This window comes from Apteryx mantelli, chromosome 4 (assembly GCF_036417845.1).
Source record: "Apteryx mantelli isolate bAptMan1 chromosome 4, bAptMan1.hap1, whole genome shotgun sequence".
Taxonomy (NCBI): Eukaryota; Metazoa; Chordata; class Aves; order Apterygiformes; family Apterygidae; genus Apteryx; species Apteryx mantelli.
Genome location: NC_089981.1, coordinates 51043554 through 51070356, shown reverse-complemented (window position 1 = coordinate 51070356; position 26803 = coordinate 51043554). Strand labels below are relative to the sequence as shown.

The window sequence follows — 26803 nt, the reverse complement described above, 5'->3', positions numbered from 1 at the left end:
GGTGCAAACACACACTCTGGGGCTCAGCTCCCTAAAGGGGTAGGGGCCACTCATCTTCCAGATGCAAGTATCCACACACTCCGACTCCATACCAAGCTGAGGTGAGCGAACAGTTTCCCTAAAGGACCGTGGAGAGCTGTAAAGCTGTTTTTTTTCATAGGCTAAACAAGCCAGAGATTTTGCAGCATTAGCCTGAATCCTATTACTATTGAAGTCAATAGCAAAGCTCTTACAGACTCTGAGAAACAGAACCAGATGCATTCTCTCCATCAGGAGAACCAACATCATTCAGCTTTATCACAGTGCAGCAAGCAAATGGTTATACCAACAGGGAAAAAGGTAACAGAAATCTAACATTTCTTTGATATTCCCATTTATAGCTGATGGAAGAAGGAGCTTCTCAGAATCTGCCCACACTTCAGAAACTGCAACCATGTGTGTTCTTACATATTGATGCAGCTTATCTTATCTGGGCATGAACTTTTGTACCAAGTTACATCATCTTCATCAATATTTTGAATTAGATAACGTGGTTTGATCAATCCAACCTAGGAACCCATCTTTCTTTGCAGTTTAATCCTTACTCTGTGAATCCCAGCCACATCGCCCCTCTGGGGTGTGCAGCTTTCCTGTAAGCAGTGTTGACACGTGATTAAACAGAGGTGTGTCGAGAGACTTGTCTGCACCAGGTGACTCTGTGCTGGGAGGGTTGAGGGGACTTCAGACAAAATCTTCCCAAGCCAGGTCATACCATCTATTTAATAGTGTTCCATGGGGCAACTGTGTTCCCACTTCCAGTAAAGTCATATCTTATAGGAGACATGCTTTCTGAAGCAAAATTTTGCAAGAAGGATGTCGGTCCCTTTTACAAAGTGTAACAATCCAGAATCAGTATTCATCAGTATGCATCATCCCTGAGGCTGAATCTCCTACCACTGTACCACTGGCTGAATTCTCACGAGTAGGCTCCCAACTACCCTCATGAAACATAATTTTCCAAACCTGATTTTCACCATTATCTGCTATCAGACGAAATCTTCCAAAGTAGCCTCACTTGTCATTCTGGCTTTATCAACACTAAGGCTAACCACAATTTAAGCAGAAGACTGACTTTTTCCAGGGAAAGCAGAGTAAATTTTGCTCCTGTAATCCAGGACTGCATACAAAGTGTGAAAGCTGATGTGTGAAGACAGTAGAAACAGTCTGGATTTCTCTGAAATCCTGCAGGGCTGAGATAAGCAAAAATCTAGATCTGAATTGTGAGCTAAGTGATACCAGAGCTGCCATGAGAGTAAGAGTCAACTCAAAAGACAGCAGCTTGTACTAAAAGAAAAGTCTTGTTTCACCACAGGAACACTTTAAAAAGGTGTTGAAAAAAGGATGGCCAGAAAGGTGGCTCAGAGTGCTGTGATGTTTTGAAGCCCAGCACTATGCTGTAGACAGGGATTTGTTTTATGTCACTGCACATACAGAGGAAAGATGAGACAAGAAGGATCCAGAGGTTAATTCCTTAGAAAAGGAGAAGACAAAAAAATCAGGAAACCTGGGAGACAGCCAGCACGATGGAGAAAAGCAGCACACTCTTCACTGTCTTGACAAGCAAAGAATGTGGTTTTCTTTTTGGTTTCTTTTTGCTTATTCACTTCAACTTAACTAGCTTGAAGCAAGCACCATCTTTGCTAGCACTCTTTGCATCTAATGTGCCACTACTGAGTCAATATCGGGTTTCATCACAAAATAGGTTGGCAAGACACCCATCTCAGATCTATTCTAATCTCTCTGAATTATCTGAGCACATCAGCTGGTAAAGTAAAACTATCTAATGTGACTGGTTCAGATGATCAAACTACTTTGAAAAACTCCCTTACAGAAACCAATGGGTGAAAAAGAATAAATGGACCGCAAGATGAAGTTTAGCATGGTAGATGTTACATTTACGTAAGGGAGAAAAAGCAACAAACAGGCATAAGTGTTCAGCTCCTCACATAGCAAAGGATAAATAACTGAGTGCTCCAAGGCTCAGAGCAGGAGTGGTACTGATATAAATGGGGGTAAGCAGTAAGGTAGCAACATCTGTGGATGATGCAAAATTTTTCAGTTGAAAGGCTATCTCAGATATTCATACAGATAAGAGGAACAACCATATTTACATTGAAGAGGCTGTTATGTGTTGTGTGGGCCTTGAGCAGCCTGCAGATAGGAATTTGGTTTTGGACCACCACAGGTACCTTCCTGAGCGGAGATGTTTTTCCTCTGATAGTGGTGCTGGTGGGTGCCAAACAGAAAGAGCAATAGGATGAATTTCCTGCAGATTTCTGGCCCTCACCAGAGACCTTTCTATCGATACACAGTCCCAAGCATGCCTCACACAACTATGCAGCCCAATATTGCCTGCTATAGCAACCAACAGACCAGGCCATTCCCCTCTACACCACAGCTCTGGTCAGGGCCAAGCAGACACTCCTTTGACTGGTGGTGACTGCTTTGTATAGGCATGTGCATGGGACAACCAAGCCAATAATTCAAATCAACCATACGGTATTGCACCCTGCCCACCCATCCTTGTCCTGGGTGGTATCCTCTTCAGTTATGTGTCTGTCAGAAACCACTAAAGCCAGTCAGCAGCAGCATAGGTCCCCTCTGAAACAGCACAAGGGATTTTTAAGAATACAGGGCTCTAGACCAAGACCTGAATCCAAAATAAACTGTCCAATTATTGCCCCAGCATGGTTTGAAAAGCACACATCTGTTCACCTGATCACTGGCTCACCCTTGCTGTCAGCTCTGCCTTCCTCCAGGAAGAAGGGACACCACACCAAGCCATGGGCACATTTCATCAGTACTCCCAGCTTTTATCCTTAAGAGGAGCTAGCAGCTATGCTCTGCAAAGCAAAGTCCTCGGGCAAGGGCAGACCCCTGGCACGAAGCTATGACAGTGCAAGCATGATTGAGATGGACTGTCTGTCTCTGCATGACCCTGACAGGAGATTACTTCAAAACATGCCTTGCCAGTCCGCTGAGGCGAGCAACACACTCTTGCTCCCAAAGGAGCAGGAGGAAATGTTTTGAAGACAATATGAAGAACAGCCTGAAAACATCAGATATTCTTACAGCACCCTAGGCACAGATTTAATATGAGAGAGCTAAGTGGGGAGCAACAACAAGATGAGGCCACACAATCAAGAGAACCACATCCTTTGTGGTGCTAGGAACAAATGTATGGGCAGCTGAAATCCAGAGAGACTGCCTCATCAAAAGCAATCTGGCCTGAACCTCCCAAGAGAGCCAGGAGTTGTGCTTTGCCCTAGCCTCCTGAGTTGTGTGGAGGCCCATTCATCACCATGATAATAAAAACAACAGAACTCATTGCTAAGGATATTAGTGGCTGTTTTATGTTTTTTTTCCCCCCATTCTGTGGCTGATGGTGCAATGGCAGAATCCATGAAGTGTCACCAAGAGCCTGTTTGCACAGAGGTGGCCAGTCTGACCTCAGAACCAGTGGGGTTGTATTGGTTGTACACGTGTTATACGCATCTTGGAATGATGCAACACTTGTAGGAACATGCGTCTGCTTCATTGTTGGTGCCAGCATGAAAATCTATGTGTGCTTCCCTTTACACGAGTGCACATGACACTGCCTGTACAGCAGTGTGGGTGTGCACTGCCTCCATGAGTGCATGAGAGCCAATGTACGCCCTGAGCCTCCTTATTTCTGCCAGGATCCATCTGCTTGCATGTGAACCTGTGTCAGGGGCAGCCCTGTAAAGCTGCTGGCTACAGTGTCTGCTGTCTATCGATCCCGAAGTGCTGTATCTGGAAGTATCATGTAGCTCCTTGTTCTCCATCCCCAGCACAAAATAAGCTTCTGGGCGATGCCATAGTGGGCATGCAATACAGAGCAAGGATCTTTCCAGAGGACCTGCAATTCATGTAGTGACTGTGCCACCTTTTGTCAGGAACATTTACAAATACATTTTAAACTCCCTCTTAGGATTTTAAAAGCACAGTGCTCTTGCTCTGACTTTTCTCTAATGAGGCTAACAAGTGCTCTGTATCTTCCCCTCTTCATGATTTTTGATCATGTTTCACTTCTTACCAGTAAGCAGAGTCTGATGAAGAGTTTCCCCTTACTTCTGGTGGAGGAAGGGGTTGATCTCCAGGCTTTTTCCTGAAGACCGTTTAGTCTGACTTGGATCTCCTCTTTGTCTGTTACACTGACTCCAATTTATGTTGGTGTAAATGAGACAAGCCCAATATCCACTGCAAACTGGTGTTATAGTCCAAATAACAATGAGGACAGGACAATTGTACAGACTGAACCATCTTAACTGGCTATCTAGATTTGTTCAAATAAGTGTTTTTGTTCAGCCAGATGCAACAGGCATATATAGGAACATGGAATGCAGGACGTAACAAAAACCAGCCCAATCCTGGCTCTGTATCCTGAGGTACGCATATTTAAAAAAGGATTCAGGGCTCACAGAGACCACAACCAAGCAGAAACTTCAGTGTGATGCTATAGACTGCTGAGAGTATAAGCAGGAGAGTGAGTCAAAAGCAGGTGATTTTCCTTCTGTATTTGGCACTGGTGAGATGGAAGTGGGAGCCCTGTGGACAGAAAAGTGCAGAGAAGACACCCCAGGGTGATTCAAGAGCTAAAGAAAATACTTTGCAGTCACAGACTGAAAGGGCTTAATCTCCTTAATCTCCCCAAAAGAAAAATGAGCGTAATATGTATATAGTATGTAGGTACCTACACAGGAGAAAGCATGAGACACCACACAGTTCTTTATCCTAACAGAGAAAAGTATGAGAAGAACCAGTGGCTATAAGCTGAAGCCAGACAACTTCCTTCTAGAAGTCATGCCCACAACTACCCTGGAAGGCAATTAACTGCTGGAAAGTACCCTCATGGGATATGGCAGGCTGGTCACTTCTTCCGATCAAGAATCAATGCATTACTAAAAGTCAGACTTTGGTGAAACTCAAGGGCCTGTGCTCAACACACAGTGAAACCTAATGTCCCTCATTGCTTACAGGCCGCATGAGAGGGTCTAATGGCTTTAAATTATGAATTCATTTTGGCTTTAAACTTAACAAATCCATGGATGCAATGTGACACTGCCATGCTAATGCAAGCTGTGTCTATCCCGAATGTCCTGGAGAGCTGCGCACGGAAGCTAGGACGGGCTAGAGGATATTGCTGTGCACATGAGATAAGAGACAGAAGACATTCCAACAAGGGAAAGTTATGTGACACCCTGGCAACTGCCAGATGTTCTCACCACCTGCAGCAGTACATGGGAGTGAAAATAAGCCCTTAGGCACATACATCTGTCTTTACTGTGTATCAGACACTCAGAAGGTGGCATTCCTTTTTGTTAAGTGGTTCTGTTTAAATATTGTCCCTCCTGGGCCACCCCAAAGATGGTGAAGCCAACGGCAAGATTCAGCAACTGAGAAAGAGGACACAACAAGGACAAAGCTACATATAGGCAAGGCATGACTAAATGTCAGGGCTTCTTCACAATATGATTCTGATTTGCTACAGGATCCTCAACCTCACTGTATCCAACCCTAAATTAGGACATTAGCAGTGCTCCACACCCTCTGGATGAAAGGCTGTAATTATTTACAACACATTAATGATTTTTTTAGATGAAAGATGTTGAGAACTGTTTTTAAAAATATAAGCAAAACAAGTTAGCTCACATCTTCCCTCTTTCTGTGGGCTTTTCATCGCACCTCATAGGAACCCAATAGCACCAATGCAATGCCACTGGCAGGCAACAACAGAGGGAAGGACAGTAGGGTGTACAGGATGAGCTTAAGAGGCAGCCATGCATTATGCCCTTTCCTTGTCTATCACATTCCCTAAGGTCCTAGCAAAGGAGGAGGAAAGGGGAGAACAGCAAAGATGTGCTCAGAAAGAAACCAAACCAAAACAAAAAAAAACCAATCAAAATAATACACCCTCTAAGGCTCAAGCATTGCACAAAAGGAGGATCAGAAGTAAGCTAGGCTCTAAAAGGCAGAGATGACACCGAAACAGGGTGAGAGCGAGAATACAGGAGGGCAGAGAATAAAAGTCGATCTGTCTACAGGAGGAGGAGAAAAGGAGGGAGGGGAAATAGGAGAAAAAGGGTTATATTTTTAGAGTTGGGGTTTGGAGACTTGATTCTTTTTTTCTTTTTTTTCATTTGTTTTCATAAAGGATCTCACACCTGATATTCCTCGTTCCATCCATTTCGGTTCACCAAGGGCAATGAAGAAATTCTCCTGCCTTTCGTATTCCTCCTCATCTACTATTTTAACCCTTACGGTCTTCCTGTAGGGACAACAAGAGAGACAACCGTGTACAGCGGGTTGGCCAGCTGGAGGAGACGCAGCAGCAGCAGCACCACACGCTTCTCGCATGCAGCTCGTTCCCCGCTGCCTGGGGCAGTGTGCCGTTGGCCTGCTCATTTGACCTGGCGCATCGGTCGCAGCTGGTCTTTGGGGAGCGGGAGGGTGTTAGGGGCAGATGGGGCTGGCGAGGGGGGTGAGGAAGGGAGTGGAGAGGAAGGGGAAAGGGGTTCGGACCTTGCTGATGGTTAGTGGGAGGCGACTTCTGCAGCACGTTTTTTTCAGTGTCACATGGTAATAGAAAGGGTATTGGCTGACCGGAAATCACCAGGAGCCACCCTGGGGTACCCAGCACATTTTAGCTGAAAGGTCAGTTGCTTCTCCTACCCTCACAATTAGTAATAAATCTGTAGGTATTCTGGGCTCGGAGACTGAGAAGAAGAGAGAGAGAGATGCGTACTCACAGACATGCTCCCCAGTGGGGGTGCGTCAGGTCTTTGCAGTCAGGCTATAGCTCTGTTAGCTTCAAAGGATGCTGATATTTCTAATTTCCATTTTTAAAATGGCATATCTTATTGCTTCTGCTCTTTGATACTGTCTGCCTCCTCTCCATGACCTGAATGTTCCCTGACCGAGAGACTCAGCTTTCTGTGAGAGCAGACAGCTTTGCTGGGAGCTTGCAGAAGACAGAATGGTACTAAAATACCTCAGAGACTTGAATGAAAATACCCTTGACACTGGAGCGGGGCTGTCTCCTTCTCCCTGCTGCCAGGTTTCCAGGCTAAGTCTAGCACCCCTGCAATGCATAAAGCTACTGTGAGCCCTCAAACAAATCAAAGGTGGAGTGTCAGCTCTCTTCCCTGCCCTGATCAGTCACTCCCAGAGCTGCTCAGCAGCAACCGGACTGGAGGGTTCACAGCCTTTACCCAGTCCTTCTGAGAATTTATTAGGGGCTCTTACTCTGCCAGGCCTTGATTTCTGTGTTTTGCTAATGTGGGACTATCAGGATACCTCATAGGAATAGGGCAGGGTGATGATCTCCTAAGATGCTGGCCGTGTTTCTAGAAAGTGTCTTCCCACTGATGCTACAAGACTTGCTTGAGCAGGCTCAGTCCTTTCCATCAATGGGAATGATGGAAGGTCCCTCTCTGAGCCATTGCAAAAATACTGATGATTAGGACTGTACTATCCTTCTCTCTCTCCTTCCCTTGTCCCCTTTCCCAGGCCCCCCCCAACACAGTTCCCATCCCACTCATGCTCCATAGATACCATGTGACACAGGTGTGTGTGCACAGCAGTGTTTAGGATAGAGCAGTTGGAAACAAAAAGAAATCAGAGGAAAAGGAGAAGAGGAGAAAGGGCAAAAAAGAAAAGAGGAAAGAAGAATGTTAACATTAGTCTGCAGGGCCAGTACTACACCTTTCTGTAAACTCATATCCACCATGCGTGGGCTCATCAGCTCAATGAAGAAATTCTTGTTTTTTTCATACTCCTCATCATCAATTACCTTGATGTGAATTGTTTTGCTGTGGATGGAAAAATAATAAGTGTCATAAAGGGGAGAAGAGAATAGAGAAGCAGAAGTGGAGGAAGGCAAGGAATTGCATGGGAACATTAGACAGTCAAAGTTTTCTCACTCACTGAACAAGCTCAACATGGCGCTTGAGAAAGGCTAAAGCCCACTACTGCCAGTGACATTGGCCTATCTTCTGTTTAACCAGAAGGCCTGAAGACAGATACACTGTACAAAATGTAGTTGAACACAAATAGCTCTGGTCCCCTCGCAAACTGGCAAGGGGCTCAAGAGTTGCAATACAGATCAGCACAGTCGCTCATAACACAGTGTCCATGCAATGAAATCTGACTGACACACAGAGAAGCACGCTCTGCTCACACTGCTACTCGCTCTGTACACACATGCATAAAAACACATGCACAAGTACACACCACACAGGCACCAAGCTATTACTTCCATGTCGGGAACATTAGTCTTTCAGAGAGACACTAAGTGACCAGATGGGAAGATGCTGCAACCTTTAGCTCTGAGCTCTTCATGTTAAAATGAGCCATAGGTGAGGCTAGTCAGTCAGCTGCCTAAGGGAAAACCTGCCTTTGCAGCCAACTCTGAGTAGCGCTGGTTGCTGGACTAGCTGGGTGGAAAATCCTATATCTCTCCTCAGGCAAATTTCTTATGAGTTCCAGGAGCATTCTGTGGGAAAAAAATGAAAGAACCATGACGTGGTTTCTTTCACAGCAAACAGATGTCCTAAACAGAGGCCACAGCTCCTTGGCTCTCACTCCTACACACATGCACACACAAACACAACAATCTAAACAACTCGATGGCTTTGCCAATTATGCTGTCTCCCTTTCAGCTAGGGTTGCACTGATTGTCTCAGGCTGAAAATTATACCTGCACTTTGCTTGCTTTCTTATCAGTTGAAAGACTTGATAAAATTACATCCCTCACTCATGACAGAAAGGATTGGTGCTTTCACTCTGGGATGATCTCACACCCTCTTAAATGTAAAATTGTCTGCATATGCACCGATGATCATGTATAATTATATGCTCACATATACGCATACATTCTGAATGGGCATGCATTTGTTATCTCGGGGCTCCCAGACTTCCAATCAGCCATGACCCCAAACTGGAACTGCATTTTTTTAAATGACAAGTCAGTTCCACAGAAAGTGCATCTCCATTACCCCAAAACAACTGCTCCTGAGAACCAGGCCAGCTGCCCATCTCACCAGGGAATGACTTCCCCATCCAACAGCTTAGTACCCACACGCACATCTCCCCCACAGCCCTCCTGCAACGACCACTGCAAGTTACCTGCCCATCCTCAACATTTGGATCAGTCCCCTGGTGCATTTTGTATCTATAATTTGTCTTGGCTGTGTATAGAAAAGAGGAGAAAAGCAGGACTGGAGATCATAGAGCCCGAGCAAAATAGCCCCAGTCTTCAAATTACTGTATGTGTCTCAGTTTCCCCGTAAGTGAGCTGCTGTGCTAACATGCTCACAGGGTTGTCAGGAAGATGTGGATCTTTATGACTGTCAAACACAATCAAACCTACTGACAGGAAGTGCTGTAGACCTAAGAAATAGCATTACACTGTTCTACCCTTTGCCTTGTTGGGAAAAGGACTGATGCGCTACAACAGTGGTGTACATCAACAAACACATCTATTGCCAAAGTGAGCGGGATTTGGAAATCTTTCTCATACATACTGTTGGTTGGGAACTTGAGCTCCTCCCTTCACCGGGACAGTGAGAATGATTTCTTTTGCTCCCATGAGAAGCTGAACTAGTCCAGGCTGTCTGTGGAGGTACTGCTTAGCGCTCTTTCAGTATGGGGCTGGAGTCACTGAGCACTCTGCTGAATTCAAGAAGAACCACTGCAAGTTTAGTCTCAAAACTCAGTCAGTGGCCCTCACTGCTAATTCGTCACCAGTCATCCCAGAAATCCTCAGGGCGGGGGTACATATGAGGGCTTCAGCCCACTCACTCAGTGCCTTAGCCCATCCATTAGTGACCTTGTTATGAATAAAAAACTGTACATGGCCTTACTGTTTTGAATATCAGGCACTAAATGATATCCAGTACCTTTGATCCCATAGCGCTTCAGAGAGTAAGCACTCCGGTCCCGAATCCCGGGGATGCTGTGACTTCAGCTCCTGCCAGCGTAGGTGGTTATTAGAGGTTATTAGAGGCCCAGCTATGTTTAAGAGCAGAAAGTACAGACCTCAGACTGCCACCCCTTGGAGCCAGGCCTGGATGAATGCAGTAGCACTGACCTACGCTTACTAGCTAACACCTAAGCAACTGCTCCACTTAAGAGCAGCTGAGGAAAAGAGCATTTGCGAATTGTGTAATACCTGAGGAAGGCTTTTTGACCACCTGAAAACCACCATTTCATGACACGAAATAGGAAGGTTGATTAATTTTCGTTCCTGCAGTTTGCATGCCTACTGGTATCGTTAACGACCACAAAATTATCCAGCTCTCCTACAGTTTGACTCCTGAGTCATCTTTGGGTCTCCACTCTGGCTGTGGAAATCCTGCTCCCTGTGCTGGCTCTTGTTCTGACCAGATCCCAACCCTGTCTGTCAATGATGGCACAGGGGACTGGGGAAGAGTTTTAACAACCTTTGCTATATCCTTCAGTGTTATGAATATGCAAGAAAAATCACCTCAGATTCTTCTTTCTAAGCTAAATCATCTTTATTTTTGCCAGTGCTTGTTCTGCAAATAACCTGTACTAATGCTAGCAAGCCTCATTTCCCTTCTCTAGACCTTTTCAATCTCTACTAATCCAGACTGAAAGATTTTAAACAATGCGTCTCTGGTGTAAATGTTGGTACTTTGCTAAGACTTCATCATAATGATTTCATTGCATTTTCTTTGGAGAGGTTGACCGAATTTCTCTTTTGAACCACATGTTGTCTGGGTCCCCAGTATTTTGCAAAGGTTTTTCAATTTGCTGAATTAAATCTATATCTAATTCATAGCTCTGATCTCTTTCTTGCTCTTACTACAAAACAGAAAGTGGGATTTTTGAAAGTAGCCAGTGCTTCCTAAACTCCAGTTGCTTTTGAAAATCCCATTCACAAATAGCACTGCTTACATTTTTGAACTATTGGCAACTTTTGTTCTTTTTAGCTTTTGACTTTTCATGACTTTAAGTTGCTAATTTTTTCCTCAGCCTTTTTTCAGAGTGAAAATACGTGGAATAAGAAACAAGGAAGAAATCAGTGTTTCACTTTAAAAAGCAGAAAAAGTACAAAAAATTTTTTTTTCAAAAGGGGTCTTCAGTGTGAAGAGCCCCATTTTACTCAGTATCTGCAACAAAATTTATCTGCAAAGGATGCAGACCCTGTTTCCTGGAGGCCAATTTAGGTATCATGATAAAGCCATTCTACAGCTTTAGGCAATACCTATAAGGAATGCACATTATTTGAGTCTGTCTTTTTATAGCAACTGTTTTTTTATGAGGTGGCTCTCCCACTTCCATGAGTAGTGTATGTGCATACTGAAGTGGAGAAGAAATACCCATTTAATGAGAAAGTGTGCACGGAAGATGATCTCCATGGCTGTGTGTGTGGAAAGCCTGATTTTACACAATTCACTCAACCGCACAATGACTACTCAAAGCTGTGGACTCAAGGAAGTAATGACTCACTGTGTGCACATTTTGTTAAGTGCAGAGTGGTCTATAAAGCCTACTAAGTAGTTCCACAGGGGTGAGATTTCTTTATAGTTGTCATTTTTTAATTTAAAAAAAAAAGAGAAAGAAAACTCAGTGGATTTCTGTAGAGAAGATGCACTTTAAAATGTTGACATTACAAAAGGAAGCCCCCTGAGGTCAGGAAACAGTGTAGTTTCCTAAGACCACTGGGAAACCTTTACTCTGCCTGCTGCTTTGCCAGAGGCTGCAGTCCCCAGGCCCTGCCTCACCTCCCCAGGTGACACTGGGTCACTTCTCCTCCCTTTAGGGTGGCACTGCCTCATGCTTGGGGCCAAACAGATCCACATGCTAATCCTTGAATACTGCTGACAATGAAAAGGGAAGAAACTTCTTGTCTCATTTGCTGGCAGACTAAAAATAGTATACCAGTGAAGGTATTTTGAAAGCTGTCCATACACAGGGGCAGAAGTAAAATAATACAAATTTGGATTTCTGATTCTGGGTGTGTTTTTTTCCACTGAACCTTCTTTAAAATATGCCTGTGTATGATATGCCTGTATGTATGCCTTTTGCAACTGGATGTGTCCACATATATGTGACCAGAGCACAAGTAGGGGCTACAAACAGTATAAAGTATTCCCTGTCTGAATGGCTGTTGTTTCAGCACTCTTGGCAACTGGCCCCTTGACTCTCAAGTACACAAGGCAGAAAGTGAACAGAAGTTATTTGAGAGCGAACAGAGTTTTCTGCAAACTTTTGAGCCCTCTGCTTGCTATATGGCTGTATCTTAGATCTTACTTGTTTTGGGAGGACACAGAAAGATAGGGCCATGTATTAATACCCAGAAATAAATCCAAGTAATGTGGCACTGCCTCCAGTACCTCCAATTTTTTTTTTCTTTGGGCTTATGTGCATTCCTGTTCGCTCTCTGCTGATCTCTGCCTGGTATCACCGCCCCAGGCTGCCAGCCCTCCAGGCCACCCCCTTGCCCTAATTCTCTGCTGCACGGGAGGGACAGGACAACACCTCACACACTCTGGCTGGCTGGCTCGCACACCACAGGCCTGATTCACCCACCATATGAGCATTGTCTCTTCTAAACAAAAATTCAAGTCCAGTTCTCTGATGATCCCCCTTTTCCCACTGGTTTCTACAAGGGGAAAGTCCAACTGCAAAACTCTGTCCATGCCTGAAAAGCCCCCTTCCAGCACCAGAGCTCAATCAACTGTTTCTGACACATGCATGTACAGAGGATCACATGGTTCTGAATCCTGGTTGTATGTGAGTGGGTAACACGCTTTCCCCCCCACCGCCTGCATGTGGATTCAAGTCACTCTGCAGTGAAATAAAAATGTGTCATCCTGCTCACTGAAACGCAGCAAAGTTTAACACGGATGTAAAGGTGAGGGCCACTCGGTGGCTCAAAGGGAATGACAGCATGAGCCAGCATCCCCAGGACAAAACTGACCCACAGACAGCGCCTCGGTGGGAATCCTGAGGGGCTGTGCCAGGCCCCAGGGACACGAACAACACCTCCCGAGCTTGCCTCAAGGAGAAGGAAATAAAACTTGGCTGGAAAAAGAAGTAACTTTTGGCTATACTTGGGAGAGCTGAGGGGAACAAGAGAAACAAATTTTCAGATTTTCTCTTCTCTCTAAAGAGAAACAGATTTTCCAAGTTTTGCCCCAATATTAAAGTCTAACTCAAAGGCAGAAGCATTGCCTTCAGGATAGCTGGTAAAAATCTCTGTACAGGTGTAATCAACAGAGCAAATCCTCTGAACTCCTGCATCAGCTCAGCTCTGTTACAAACTGGATTGTTACTGCACACTCAAGCCTCACATTGTGCTTCAAAAAAGGGTCTTTGAATTTGGTGACAAATCCAGTGAATTGACATTTTCCCCCTTATTATAAGCTGTAGTGAGAAAAGGAACTTTTACCTGGCTCTTAAACAAAAGATGAAGGGCAAAGTTATTATTACAAGGAAAATCTTTGTTTTCAAGTCTCATGCAACACCTGTTGTCCTCCTGAACATGACAGCAGGACACTTCCTTGTGCCGAGCCCTTTGTGAGACCACTTAGCACCTCCAAGGGGACCAGCTGATCCAAGTAAGGGCAGCCCTTCTCACGGCCTCCCCCCTCAAGGCAGCACATCTCAGTTCAGGGCTCACCCTCCATCACAGCAAAGGGAACTCTAACTGGGTGCTGCTCTTTCTTGGCATTTCAAGAGAGCAAAGCATAAGGCTGATTAATGGAGGCAGAGTAGAGCGAAGTCAACACACTGACATTAACACCTAGGACCAAACCTAAGCAGAGGACACAGAGACTCCATAATATACACAGATCAGGCCAAAGTCACCTTCACCAGCTAATCTTCATACATCAAAGCTGAATGTGGCCTGTGCAGACAAAGGCAGCCTTACACCCCTTACCCAACCTATTTTAGGCCCAAAAGAGGATGAGCTGCACCAGGAGAGTGCTATACCTGACCTACATCGCTTTGCTGAGAGCCTGTGCTCATTTTCACAGCACTGTGGACTACACGGCTTCAGGGACCCAACCTTGCAGCCTTGAGGTGTGGGCTGTGTGATAGGGATCCTCTGGCTACTCAGGCACCCTGGCACCACACTCACTTGGCCAGCGCAGCCTGGAAAGCTCCAGCCACGCTCGCAGTCTCTGCCCAGTATCACTCCAGTCCCAGCGAGTTTCCAAACTTTACTGTGCAAGGGAAAAAGGAGCAAGGCAGAATGGAAAGAAGGAACAGAAAAGTTTCCAGGGACTGTGAGGTGGGTGACCACTCACAGAGCAAGCGTTGCATAGCGTGGAATATTTAACCTTTTGCTATTATTTTGCAGCAGTGGGAAGAAAGCACCTCCAGTCCCAGGGCCGCCCAGCAGACTGCAAAGAACGGGGCACCGGGCTCAGCTCGCTTCCTAGTGGGGAAGTGCCCTTATCTCAGCTGGCTCGCTGCTTTGGTGACTGTTGCTGTGGAAAGGTCAGCGCTGACAAAGGGCGTTTTGGTGCCCGTCAGGCCGGCGAGGCAGTTCCTCCCAGCTTGGTGCAGCTGGGTCAGAGTTGTCTATTCCCAAGCTCTGCAACTTCTGTAACTACTGAGAGCATTTCACTCCTCCCTAGTGCTACAAAAGCAACTGTAACTATGGCTACATCCTAAGCTGCAGTAAATCGTCTTGAGGCCAAAACACAGATTGCTCCCTTGCAACACTGCCCTTATATCTCACCTGCGACCACACTGATAGCTACCTCCTAAAAATGCCTGGAGAGCAGAGGAGATGGATGGGGAGAAGGACTGGAGCATAACACCACTCTGGGAAGACATCACGTTAATGTGAGAGATGTGACAGGAGGACAGCGAGAGCCAGAGGGCAAGCGGAGCAGGAGGCTCGGGAACATTTTGCTGCAAGAACATCGTGACAGTTTCCTGAAATTAATCGAGGCAGACGCCAGCATGAGAGGGTCTTGCAGCACAACAGGCCTGATAGGAACATTCCCCCTAATGGGAAGCAAGAGGTCTGAAACACACCTTGCTCAGCCGGGCAGCTTTCATTCCCCAACAGCTGATGCCTCTGCATCAGGGAAAGGAGACACTTTCCATCCTTCCTCTTTCTCTGACAGCTTCCTCATGGCCAAGACATACCTCAGACAGTTCGAAAGCTGAGAACAACAAAGGCCATCCAAAAGCCTGTCCTGGCAATCAACTGCCTTCATTAAATGCCAATGGGAGCTGGAAAGGAGGAGTCACTCTGCAGACAAAACCAAACCCAAAAGCTCCACAACCAGTACCAACCCACAGCTTAATTCAATATCAACATTTACATGGGTTGACTTGTGGAAATAGCTCTTTAATTCAGGCCTCAGTAGCCTTTTCAACAGGCTGAACAATGCTTTTAATTTGGAAAAGCATGGGTAGCTGATCCTTCTCCCTGTGTGTCTGGGAGTCAGACTGGGCCTGGAAGAGGCAATCGCCAGAAGTACTGAAACACAGATTTTCCTATCCTGACAGGGAGCCTCAGTCTTCCACGAGATCTGTTTGAGTGAGATTCCTGCCCAGATCAGTTAAGCTGACCCATTTTCATATTTTCCATAAGCTCCAGGTGAGTCCCCAGTCCTCTGCTGCCAAGTAGTTTGCACAGACACAACGAGAGGAGAAACAGGCCTTTCAATAGCAAAAGCATACAGCTGTGGCAGCTTCTGAGACTGCTAGGAAATAACTCTTAGAGGGCTGCTGGGGTTTCTTCCTGCTCTGGAGGCAGTCTTACTGTGTTAGACAAGGAGACCTATCTCCAGAAAAAAACAAAGAGCAAACCATTCAACTTCTGATGCAAAATCATAGGTGACCCACTGTTGCTACAGCTGTACCTTTGCTTCTAATTGGGAAGGACAAAGATAACTGAAGGACTGTGATACAGCAGGACAACACGAGATCTGTAGTTCCCAGGGATTACACGTGCATACAGAAGTCAGAATAGCTGCTCTCTCCTGTTTTCTCTGGGGACATTGCACACTGTCACCAATAGCCCTCAGATTGTGCCAGTCCAGGCTCTCCTTTAGACACATACTTAAAAATAATCACTGTTTTTAAAAGTTAGGGATGGGAAAGCTCCTCTGGGGAACAACATTAATAAGGAGCTTTCCCTGAGTAAGCACCAGAAGATGAAATGAATAGACATTGATCTTCTCCTAAAGGACTTCATGCACATGACGTTGCTAAATTCCCCATCTGGGGAGTACGGAGGATAATCTATAAAATCATTTTATTTGACAACACGTCCTCTTCCAATACATAAGGCAATGACTGAATGCTTATTTGATTAATGTGCTAGAAAATATTGAGTATCTCTCTGTGTGGAGTCTCTCATTTGCAGGAATTATTGCAGTGCAGGTTAAGAGGATGTGTCTGCATGACTTTGGAATTAAAATAAGGCTCAGCTCTAAAAACAGAGTAAGTCAGGAAATGTCACATAGAGTATACCATTGAAACAGGCAGGGCTGTGCAAGGGCAGGATTTACAGTCCCTGGTGGGATGCTGTTAGCCAGGATGGAAAGCAGCCATGACAGCAAGGTAAACATCCCCGGGACAGCGAGAAGTACCAGGAGATCTTTAGTAACTCATTAACGTGAATAATTACTGGACGCACATCAGGTCAAGCCATAGCATTCTCAACGCATCTCAATATATCTAAATCATCATCTGATTTGCTGCAGGTACAGGCTCTGCAGCATGAATTTCAAAATGTGTGATGCCAGTCTTGCTCTTCCCCAGAGCCCTGCATGTGATTGCTGGCATTGGACTGGGTTTTCAGCAAGGAAATATATGCATAGGACCTATTCTCTCTGCCAGAAGATCTCATTGAGAAGTCATGTTGCAGCAATGCTGACCATATAAGATGTCAAAATTTGAGGCAAATCAGAGGGGGTTAAATAAGGCTGTTGTAGAGTGGGGAGCTGGCTTTGTCTGGATCATTGGGAGGCAGACATTTAACAGAGCAACGCAACAGCGCTGGCAGACAAGGTGCCCTGGTGCAAGGCACATGGTCATATGGAGTAGCACATCAAGTAACCAAGGCTGGGACAAGCAGAGCCATTTTGAAGCAAAGGGTTATGCTGCCATGTAGCAAAAGATGAGGGAAGTGTTTGAGGAGGAAAAGCATTAAATCCCAAAGCAGATTCCCAGAACTTGCCAAGGAGATGATAAGTGATCTTCATTTCAATGGGGAATCATGGTAATTTAAGGACCCATCCAGAGAAAGACCAGGACAGACAGGATATACATTGGATTTCAGATCATGCCCATGAAAGGAGATTTCTGGCTCCCATGAGGACTGTAGTGAGGGAAACAGTTTTTGAAGCATGCTGCTGCAGTCACCAGTGATAGTCACAGTTTGTTCTAACAGCCAGGTCAGAATTTAAGGTGTCTCCAAGGTCAGAGCAGATCTTCGTACCAGTTACCTAAGCAGATGCCAATAGGATAGACAAACTCTCAGGATAGAGTTTCAGGCAGATCATCTATGTACAAGTCGCTGATGTATGTGTTACAAAAGAACCGGTGCTAGTACAGAAGCTCGAGACAAGCCACTGTGGGCTGATTTCCAGAAACTGGCTGTGTCATTCATTAGGACCTTGGAAGAGCAGCTATGTAAGGGACATCCCGCTCTGTGCAGCAAGCATAGGGAGAACAGCCTGGACCGTTTTAGACCAGTCTGTTGTAAAGTCACACAGAAGTCCAATAATAAATGGAAGGGGTTTTTTTAATCTTAACTTCAGGATGGCCAATGGAATAACTAGATGATCATTATCATAGGGCTGTCTGTAGTGTTAATCATTACATGACCTCTGTATTTCTCCAGGCAAGCCTGAGGCCATGCAAGCAATCACTTGATACTTTTGTGCTTCAGTTTCTATATCTACGCAGTGGCTGTGATCCCTGTTTCTCTCACAGGAGCCTGCGTAGGGGACAGTCATTACTTGCAAAACATCTGAGCTGCTCATTTGGTAGATGCTACAGTTATAAGCAGGGTGAGGGAAGGGAGCAGAGAGCGCTTTGGGTGGTGCTGGAAGTGGGATCAATACCAGCTTACTGTTTCATTTAATTTGGCTCTGATTTGAAGGGAGTTTTTCATTTCTTTAGGGCATCTCCTCTTCCTGGCTAAAGCTCCTTTATGTCATTGGGGAACCAAAAAGCCTCAGAAAACAGGGCTGGAAGCAACAGCTAGCACTCAGCTAGTTCACCCCTGACTCCGGGCAGAACCAGTCCCACCAAGCCACTCCTGACAGGCAGTTGCCCAGCTGTTTTTTAAAAAACTTTTAATGGTGGAGACTTTTCTGGACAATTTCTACCTGTCCTGGACACTCTTGCCCAATGTTTTATCACCTTACCCTTAGAAAGTCCTGCCTAATGTCTGACTTGACTCATAAGGTATGAACTTCCTCAGGAAGGGAAGGGGAAGAATCCTTCGGCACTGGTTCCTGGCACAAGTAGCAAAGGCAATGCCATGTCCCCTGCTGTCTGTCCCCAGCACAGGGAGGGAACAAAGAAGGTGGCACAGAGGGAGCTGGGCAGAGAAATTTTCTCAGAGTTTGCAGCTGGGACCTACACAGGCGACAAAGTCCCGCTGCTCTCCTTCACTACACAGGCAGCCCAGAGTGCTCCTCCGCTCTCTTCACCACGAGGGCCAACATCTGTCTCTGCCACAGGGGATCACAGCAGGGGAAAATGTATGCTGACAGAGATGCTTACTTTCCCAGCTGTGCCCAAAGTAGATGTATCAGGAGATGGAAACCAGGCAGCCTGGTCTGAAAACCTGGTTTCCCTCCTTCCCTGTCCTTCTGGTACCATGCGGGACTTCACCTGGGACCAGTGGGAAGTCAAGGGCTTAGTCTGGCTGGCTGTTGGTTGTGCAGCCACTGTTGATGTTGCACCATGTCTTGATAAGGGATAAAGAAGGAAATATTGACACAAAAAAGTGATTTCCTTTTGTGTATTCCCCATGTAATCTTGGCTAATTAGTAAATTGGCTCATTTCTGAATTAGAGCTATTGAAAATGCTTTAGTCACTGACACATGATAACTAAAGGGACATAGCCAAGACTAAAGCCATATTTCTTTTTTTATTTGTATTAGAAAACTTTAAAATGTTACCAGTAAGAGATTTATAATGATAGCTGGTAAAAAATGAATCCAGATAAAAATCTGCCTAAGTGTTATCCTTCCTGCATCCTGAAATGGGAAAATTAAAGTGGTCATTTTGTGCTTGTGGTCAGCTTCACTTTTCAGTTCATATTTCTTTCCTGCCACAGCAGCGCATCCCTCACTCTTCACTGCCATGCAAAGAGACATAAAATACTGTCAAATTCACATGACAGAATTTCATACCTACTTTGCAAAGGTGCAAATAACTGTACAAGCAATGAGAAATCAGAGCTGCTAAGTTACTAGACAGGCCGGTGAGCCCATTAAGCACTGTCATTCCTTGCTAAAAATCCTTAAGTACTTGATACGGTACATGTGTCAACCACAGGAATCAGCACTGGAACTATTAAACAGCAAATGTTACAAACACAACTCTGAAGCCATGGAAGAGCTGAAAAAGGCATGCTGGGAGGCACAACAAAATGCCTTGGGAGCTTCCTTAACACGGTCAGCCCTGCTAGACAAGCAGATTTCCAAAGCACTCTATTTATATTTCACTTTGTTCAAACATGATAGAATTCTCTAATACAGAGGGTTCTTTCTTCAGAAAAGATGCCACGATTTGGTTTAAGAATTTCTGCAAAGAAGGGAAGAATATGTTTTTTTTAAAAGCCCTTTCTCTCAGCTGAGTCCATATTGCTGATTGGCTGAGTTGAGATATTTGATTTGGGTTATATGATGAGCTTAATAGCCCACCTCCATAGGCTTTTTTTTTCCTCTATTCAGATTAATAAAGCTATTTTTAATATTGAACAATTTCAGGCCTGGCTATAATCTTTGTTCAAATTCCTCTCTTAAAAAAATAAATCTAGGTTGATTTGTGTGACACATTCTAGACTGTCAGCTCTGAAGACTTAAGTCCTGTGTGTAGAAACACAAACCAGCCCTTGCATGGCCTGCTGCAGGTCAACTTGTTCTTGCTGGCCCATTGAGACTCATTGCTAAAGGGCAAAAGAGGGAACAGTCTTTGTGATCTGTGGAGATATTTGCTGAGGTTTGTACAACAAGCATGTCTAGTAGAGGTAATAACTCAACTTGGCCAGTCCATGAAATGTCAGTTCTGGTGAGTATCAGCCTGGTGTAGGTGCGATGCAGTGCCAGGTGTGAACAGTTCCCTCCTCACTACATTAAGTTTGTTCCCGGGGACCAGCCTCTCTGAGATGATGTTGTACCCTTTCCTTTTAGAAAGTAACTCTAAAAAGAGCAAAACCTCAGCCACAACCCCACTGTGGTCACACAGCACAGAATTTAAAAAAAAGTATAGCACGGAGAAAGAAGAAAATAGGAGAATTGATTCCTTATTGAAGGCCTTTCAATTTTTCTGCTGCCAGCTTAGTCCAATGTATCAACAAGAGCCTCTGATGTCCAAACCCATCACAGATGTTGATAGTCAGATAAAGTACCGGAGTCATTTTTGTTTGCTGTGAAGAATGGCTACAAAACCCAATAGGGTGAAGGCATGGGAATGCCCCAGACAAGAGAGGGTAGGCTGAACTACCTCAAGATGTCTTGAAATGTCCTGAGCAAACACAAAACAAGCACTCAGCTGAAAATGACCCCAGTTTAACCAAATCACTCCTGAATCTCATCTGCAAGACGTTCTTTACTGACTGGTATTAGCAGTCTAGTGCTTCAAGCTGTCACCCCTGGTTTTAGGCTTTTAGCCGAAGGCATGGAGATTTGGAAGCTATATTTAGATGTCTTCTCTATTCTTTAGCAACACGGTGTTGCCATGGAGATGCTGGCACAAATGAGAAGGTGGGGATGAAGGGGGAGAGGAAGTTGAAGAATGAGAAGTGCCAGGTTCAAAACAACAGTCACCAGCCTGGGAAGTCTTTAAATTCTTTGTAGGACAAAAATTGCAGAAACTTGCTAGCTGAAATGATCCCTCTGGCACTGCCAGATTGTTACCTGCCGTGTATTGTTTTTGTCATGGCAGATTTTAAGAGACTAAACAACCGGCCTTTGGGTACTTCTCTTTTGGGAGAACGTTCTCCCAATGACTAGGGCTCGCTGTCAGCCTGAAGTGTGCTCTGAGCACAGCTCCCTACTCCAGCTCATCACCCCTGTGAGCGCTGATAACCAGCTACATCCTCAGGACCTCCTCTCTTGGCATAGCTCTAGAGGGCTGCATGTTACTGCTGTTGACTGTTGCTCAGCTGAGCTCTACCCTAACTTCTTTAATCTCTCCAGAATACAGATTCTCTGAACTCCCAAAAGATTTGCAGAATCCTTCTGCTATGGGGAGCCCAGAAATGTAATGCCATGGCTTCAATGGCATGTGATATCTCACTGGAGATATACTACCCACTGCTGCCTGAGTGCCAAAACAAGCCCTCTGTGAGCTCCACCCAAGTCTCTTAACTCTTCCATGCCTGCCATGATGAATTACAAGCTCATATTGATTCTGTCTCAGGTGTTCAGGTAGGAAAAAGAGGCAAGAAAATTGATTTATCAAAGCTCTAACAGAAGGACAACCCCATGTAATGTGCCTCAGTTCAGCTTGGGAACTGAAGACTAGAAAGCAGGAAGGAAGGCCAAAGTCCTGTGAAAATGCCACTAGCTATTTCTCAGAAGACTGATGACAGAGTGGGTCAGTCCTAACTAGCTTTGACCAAAATAAGGTGCCTATGGACATGGACTCCAGTTGTTCATATGTACATAAATTTCACTGAGGAAAGGAAGCGAGCAAGAAAAAGATGGCCACAGTGACCTCCTCTATAGCTATCAATGGTCTTGGCTGGCTCCTTGCATTGCTAAGACAGCTTTGTTGCTGCCAAGACAGAAGGGAAGTCCCAGTTAGGGACAGAGCTGGCCCAAGGCTTGCCAGCAGGGTAGGCAGCCTGCATGCTGGTGCTCCAGGGGTGAGCCAGGCAGCAGGTCACTTGGGACAGGAAGGGAGGCTGATGGCTATGGAGACCTGAGCTTGCAGATCCTACTGCCACGGGAGCCAGGCTGCGGTGGGAGTGAAGGTGGCTACCACTGGGAGGGATTACAGGTCCTTGACCTCCCACCGTGACATATCCACATCCCCTTTGCTGGCAACAGACACAGACAGACTTTCTGTGATCAGACTTGCAGTTTTGAGCAGAGATTGCACATACTGCCCAAAATACTAGTCCCTACTCTTTCCAGCATAGACAATAAAGGCAGAGGCCAAAAGTTCCTCTTAATGTGGCTGTTCCCAGGACTCTGTGCTCTAGGCTTACTTACATCTGAAATTTTGTTTACCAAGAGAGGTCAGAACGGTCACCCCAGTTTGCAGCATTGGAGCCAGCATATCTTAACTCTTCCATGCCTGCCTAGACCTCTTTCCTGGATCCTGCACATAACAGCATCCCCAGAGTTCAGTACTCCAAGCACACTGGAAATGGTGGTGAGCAAAGCAAACTCCGACTGGCTTTACAGGTCATGAAGACAGACAGGCACCAGGTATGATACATGACTAGCAAAACTTGTGGTTTCGTAAACACAGTTCTTCGCTGGAAAAAAATTACAAAATTGTGGCAGTTATAGGTCAGCTCACATCACATGCTGCAGGCCCATGAAGAGGCCCATGGGTGAGGAACAAATGAGTGTCCAGCAGACAGACACAATGACTACGAGAATTCTTCACACTTTGCAGCTTAGGAATAGAAACTTGCCTCTTCCATCACAAGTTGCTGGTGCTACAGGAAAACCTCTCTGCACAACAGCCTAGCAAGTCCCTCTTTTCTCTCCCTCCCCCTGCTTTTCTCACATACACATGCACATGGTGCTTTCAACTCAGCAGGGCAGTGTTCAGCCCAGCCGTTTGAGTTGCACTACATTCAATGGAGCAGCAAGGCAGCAATCTGCAGGAAATTAATGAGCTACAAACAACACTGTTCAGCTGCCAGTCTGAAATGAGTCTCTTCTGCAAACTTCAGATAGAATTATTATATATGAACAAAAGGAGCTGGAGCTGGATCAGGGGTGCTTGGGCTCTGGTCACAGACTTCTTGTGACCAAGATAAGGGACATCACACCAAATTGCCAAGGCAACATCAAAGTTACATACCCAATCATTTACACAGAGCCAAAATATTGCATCATAACTCCTTTCTTTGTCCAAGCCACTGTGCATTCAACCAGGTTCACTGTTTTCTTACTTCCCCTCTGTAGCACTGAAAATAGGGTAGAAGATACTCAGTTACACCATTTTATTTCACTCCTGGGGATTGCTTTCATTCTTTTTCTTACCAAATAAAAAACACTGAAGAAGAAACAGGGCCATTTGTTAGCTTCTTAGAGCTAGTGCCTCAGACAGAGTCCCCGGGAGGAGGCCAGGACTGCTGGGTTTGCAGCTGTGGGTCAGCACAGCTGACTGTGGGGCAATATAACGAGAGTCTGTGCTTCCAGGATCTAGAAATAGTGTGGGCTTTTAACCTTAAAAGAGCCACTTCATTGTTCATAAACTAAACAAAAACTAGCTCATCAGAGCCAACTTTGCAGCAAAAATGACTGTTTCAGAAGGATTAAATTTAGCAGCAGGGCATTGCTCAAGCCTTGCCTAATTTCACAGATGACCCTGCTTCGACTCCCAAACTGAAAGATGCCAAGCATCTTCTCTGCTTCGCCATAGCTAGTCCCGTCACAGGACAATCCCACATCAGTGAGGGGGGATAAGTCCTGCATGCAGGCACAAGCTCTGCAAAAAGCCAGATCAAACAGACCAAACAAACCACAGTTTGCACAGCCGTCATCCAGCCAAATAGGTCTCCTTTAATCTGCACAGTAATCTATCATCTTACTCCTATAATTTCCACCATAACACTTGCTCCCATCTCAGCCTTCACATGTGGATCCTGCTTTGTGGAAAGTGGCAAGCTTTTCTGACCAATCCACATCACAGATGGTTTGAATGTCTCTCCTGGTGTCCCTGGCTGAAGAGACAAGTCTCCTTCCGTCCTCTGCCTCGTGGCAAAAGATAGTGCCAAGACCTTTCGCCCTTCTTAAGAACTTGCCCTGCCCTCATCCAAACATGCTCCTCAACTCTTTTTCCCCATCTCACTGTCAAAACCCTCCCATACAACTCCCTCAGCCCCTCAGACCTTAATAAGTGATGCTGCTCTGTCTTCTCCCTTTCAAGTTTTGGCAGCACTGCTGGACAACTGTTTGACTTAAACTGTATGTAAATTCTGTCTTGACAAAGCCCAACCAGATTCCTGAAAAAGTTTGTTATATCAAACTTCCACTGAATTTTTGGTTTGCAGGTTAATCTCACACACTTCTCACCATCTACTTAGAACCATAACCTGATAATGAAAAGTAACAGTTCTTCCAACCCTGAAACTCTTTCACCCAACTTGGCAGTAGGTTTACACTTCCAGTTCATTGCACACAGGCCATCAGTCAGTTATCAGATAACAAACAATTACACCCCACGTTATCCTGTACTGGATTCAACTGAAACCTGTATAACTGTTGCTCTGAATTTTGTGAAGCCCTATCCATTGCTGCCAATCACTTACGAACATACTACTATGTGAAGAGGTAGTGTTTGCTGTGCTTTTTGCATGGGTACAAATGACCAGGCAAGGAGCAGACCCCTGAAGGCAAAACTTTGCTACGAGCCTTTCAGAAGCACAGGGAAGCAGCTCCATGCAACAGTGTGTTACTGCAGTACCCCTCCCTCCAGCCTCAGCAAATGTGTCCCTGGGGGATTAGTAACATGACACAACTGACTTTAGTGGGAGCTCTGAAGGCTAAAACCTCATGCAGACATTCACAGTGAATCTCTTGTTTTCGGTGGAGGGACTGTTGTCTAAATAGCTTTTACTTTTCTGCCCTCCAAGCCCTCCTGCCTTAAAAACATAACTCCCTGACTTCGTGAAGTCTTTTCTGTTTCAGGACCTAGAAGACTTCTTAGGACTGAAAATATCAAAGTTAAGGAGCTTCTGAAGAAAAGGGAAGAGCAGTGCTTGATTTTTTTCAAGCTGATTTTGATTTTTTTCTGAAAGAAGGGACCACACAGCTCCCTGCCCAGCCAGAATTCAATTGGGTTGAAATGCTTGAGCTTCATTCCCTCCCTGCTTCCCGCTCCAGCCTCCGCTGTCTTCCAGCTCGGTTCATATGTGCCCTGCAGTGAGTGTCAGAGCTCTTGCAAAGAAACTGCTATACACTGGGGAGAGTGCCAGGAATGGGAGCCTTCTGCTCTGTCTGTCTGTTTACTGGAGTATCTGTGTTTATCAGTGGCTTATTCTATTTTCCAGACTTTTTCCCTAGCTCTGTTCCCTGTCCTCATCCTCCCACTCCACTTCCTTAGCCATCCCAGAAAGGCTCCAGAGTAAATGTATGCTGAGAAATAAACTCTCTCTGCGTGCTAAACCCCTCCATTAGTGATCCTGATCAGCCACAAAGCAGATCTGGACATGCATCTTGTTGGTCTGAGGTTCTCCCATGGCTTTGCACCTACGGGTAAGCCATGTTTTCCAGAAGTAGAATTGAAGTAGAGGCAATATCAAAGACTTACTTGGCTTCATATGGAGCAACCAGCTGGAGCAGCCAGGAATGAAACCCAGGAGTGAGAGACACCCCCAGTCCTTCCCCACGCCTGGGCACTCATCCTGCCTCCCTGCTGCTTGGGAACACCCCTTGCACCTGCGGCTGCTGCCCAAGTGGCGCAGTGCTGGCTCCATGCCGAAACACAGCAGACTATTTCTGTCCGGTGACCCATTTACAGCAGCCTCGCTGGTGCACAGAGGCTGTGAGAGAGCAAGGAAGAGTGCTCCGAGCCTTCCAGGTCCCTGTCCCATGCTCACTCCCCTGGGTCAGGCAGGCAGCTCACTAGCTTGTGCGCTTTAGTTCAGAGTCAGGGCCTGGGCAAGAGTCAGAGTAAGATGTTTAGGGCTTTCTGACAGGGTCTGAGCTATATTTCCACTCTCATTTCATTCTCAAGCTGGGCAAGACTCAAAATCATGATATTGGACTGGGAGAGATGGGACTGTCCGGGCAAGGTCATTTGCCCTACACTCACACCAAGACTGAAGGAGAGCTGCACTTCCTATGCACATTGCAACTGCAAAGGAGATTATGTGAATGCCTGCAAACCAAATGCTCTGGCTTTTTCATGGTCCTAACGTTGAGAAGGGTCTGCAGAGCCAGCCTTACAGCTGCAAAAGCTGACTTTTTCAAGCACACTCACCTACAAAGAACCAACTCACATCTCATTTCCAGCAAATTATAAATAATCCTTTTTTTTTTTCTCAAATGTTTATTTACCAGTTGGTGCCTCCTGCTGAGACAGGAGTTTGGAGGTCTGTGACTGTGAGAGAAAAAAAGCCCAAAAAACAAAAAAAAACCCTTCTAATGATATCGCCATCTCTTTAAAAAGCAATGATAGTAACAACCCCTACTAGTCCTTGGAGCTTCAAATACAACTCTGCTCTGACAGAGCAGCTGTACAGGATGGCAGCATTGGGGTCTATTTTAATTTTAGCCCAACCACTTCAGATCAAATTTTCACAGCCTCCAAAGAAAGCGATGGCTTTTATTAGAGACAAGAGTTATTGGTTTACAGTCAAGCTGGACTCTT

General features: G+C 45.5%; 1 protein-coding gene across 3 annotated transcripts in view; it reads right to left on the bottom strand.

Annotated features, from left to right (window-relative positions):
* SLC8A3 (solute carrier family 8 member A3) overlaps nt 1–26803 on the bottom strand; it is a 136390-nt gene that overhangs the window by 23981 nt on the left and 85606 nt on the right. For all 3 annotated transcript variants that reach the window (XR_010884019.1, XM_067295566.1, XM_067295567.1), the window contains exon 3: nt 6225–6328. Coding sequence is in view for 2 of the 3 variants with exons in the window: in XM_067295566.1 (XP_067151667.1) it covers nt 6225–6328 (104 nt within the window). In the remaining variant the exon portion in view is untranslated. The remainder of the gene's footprint in view (nt 1–6224; nt 6329–26803) is intronic.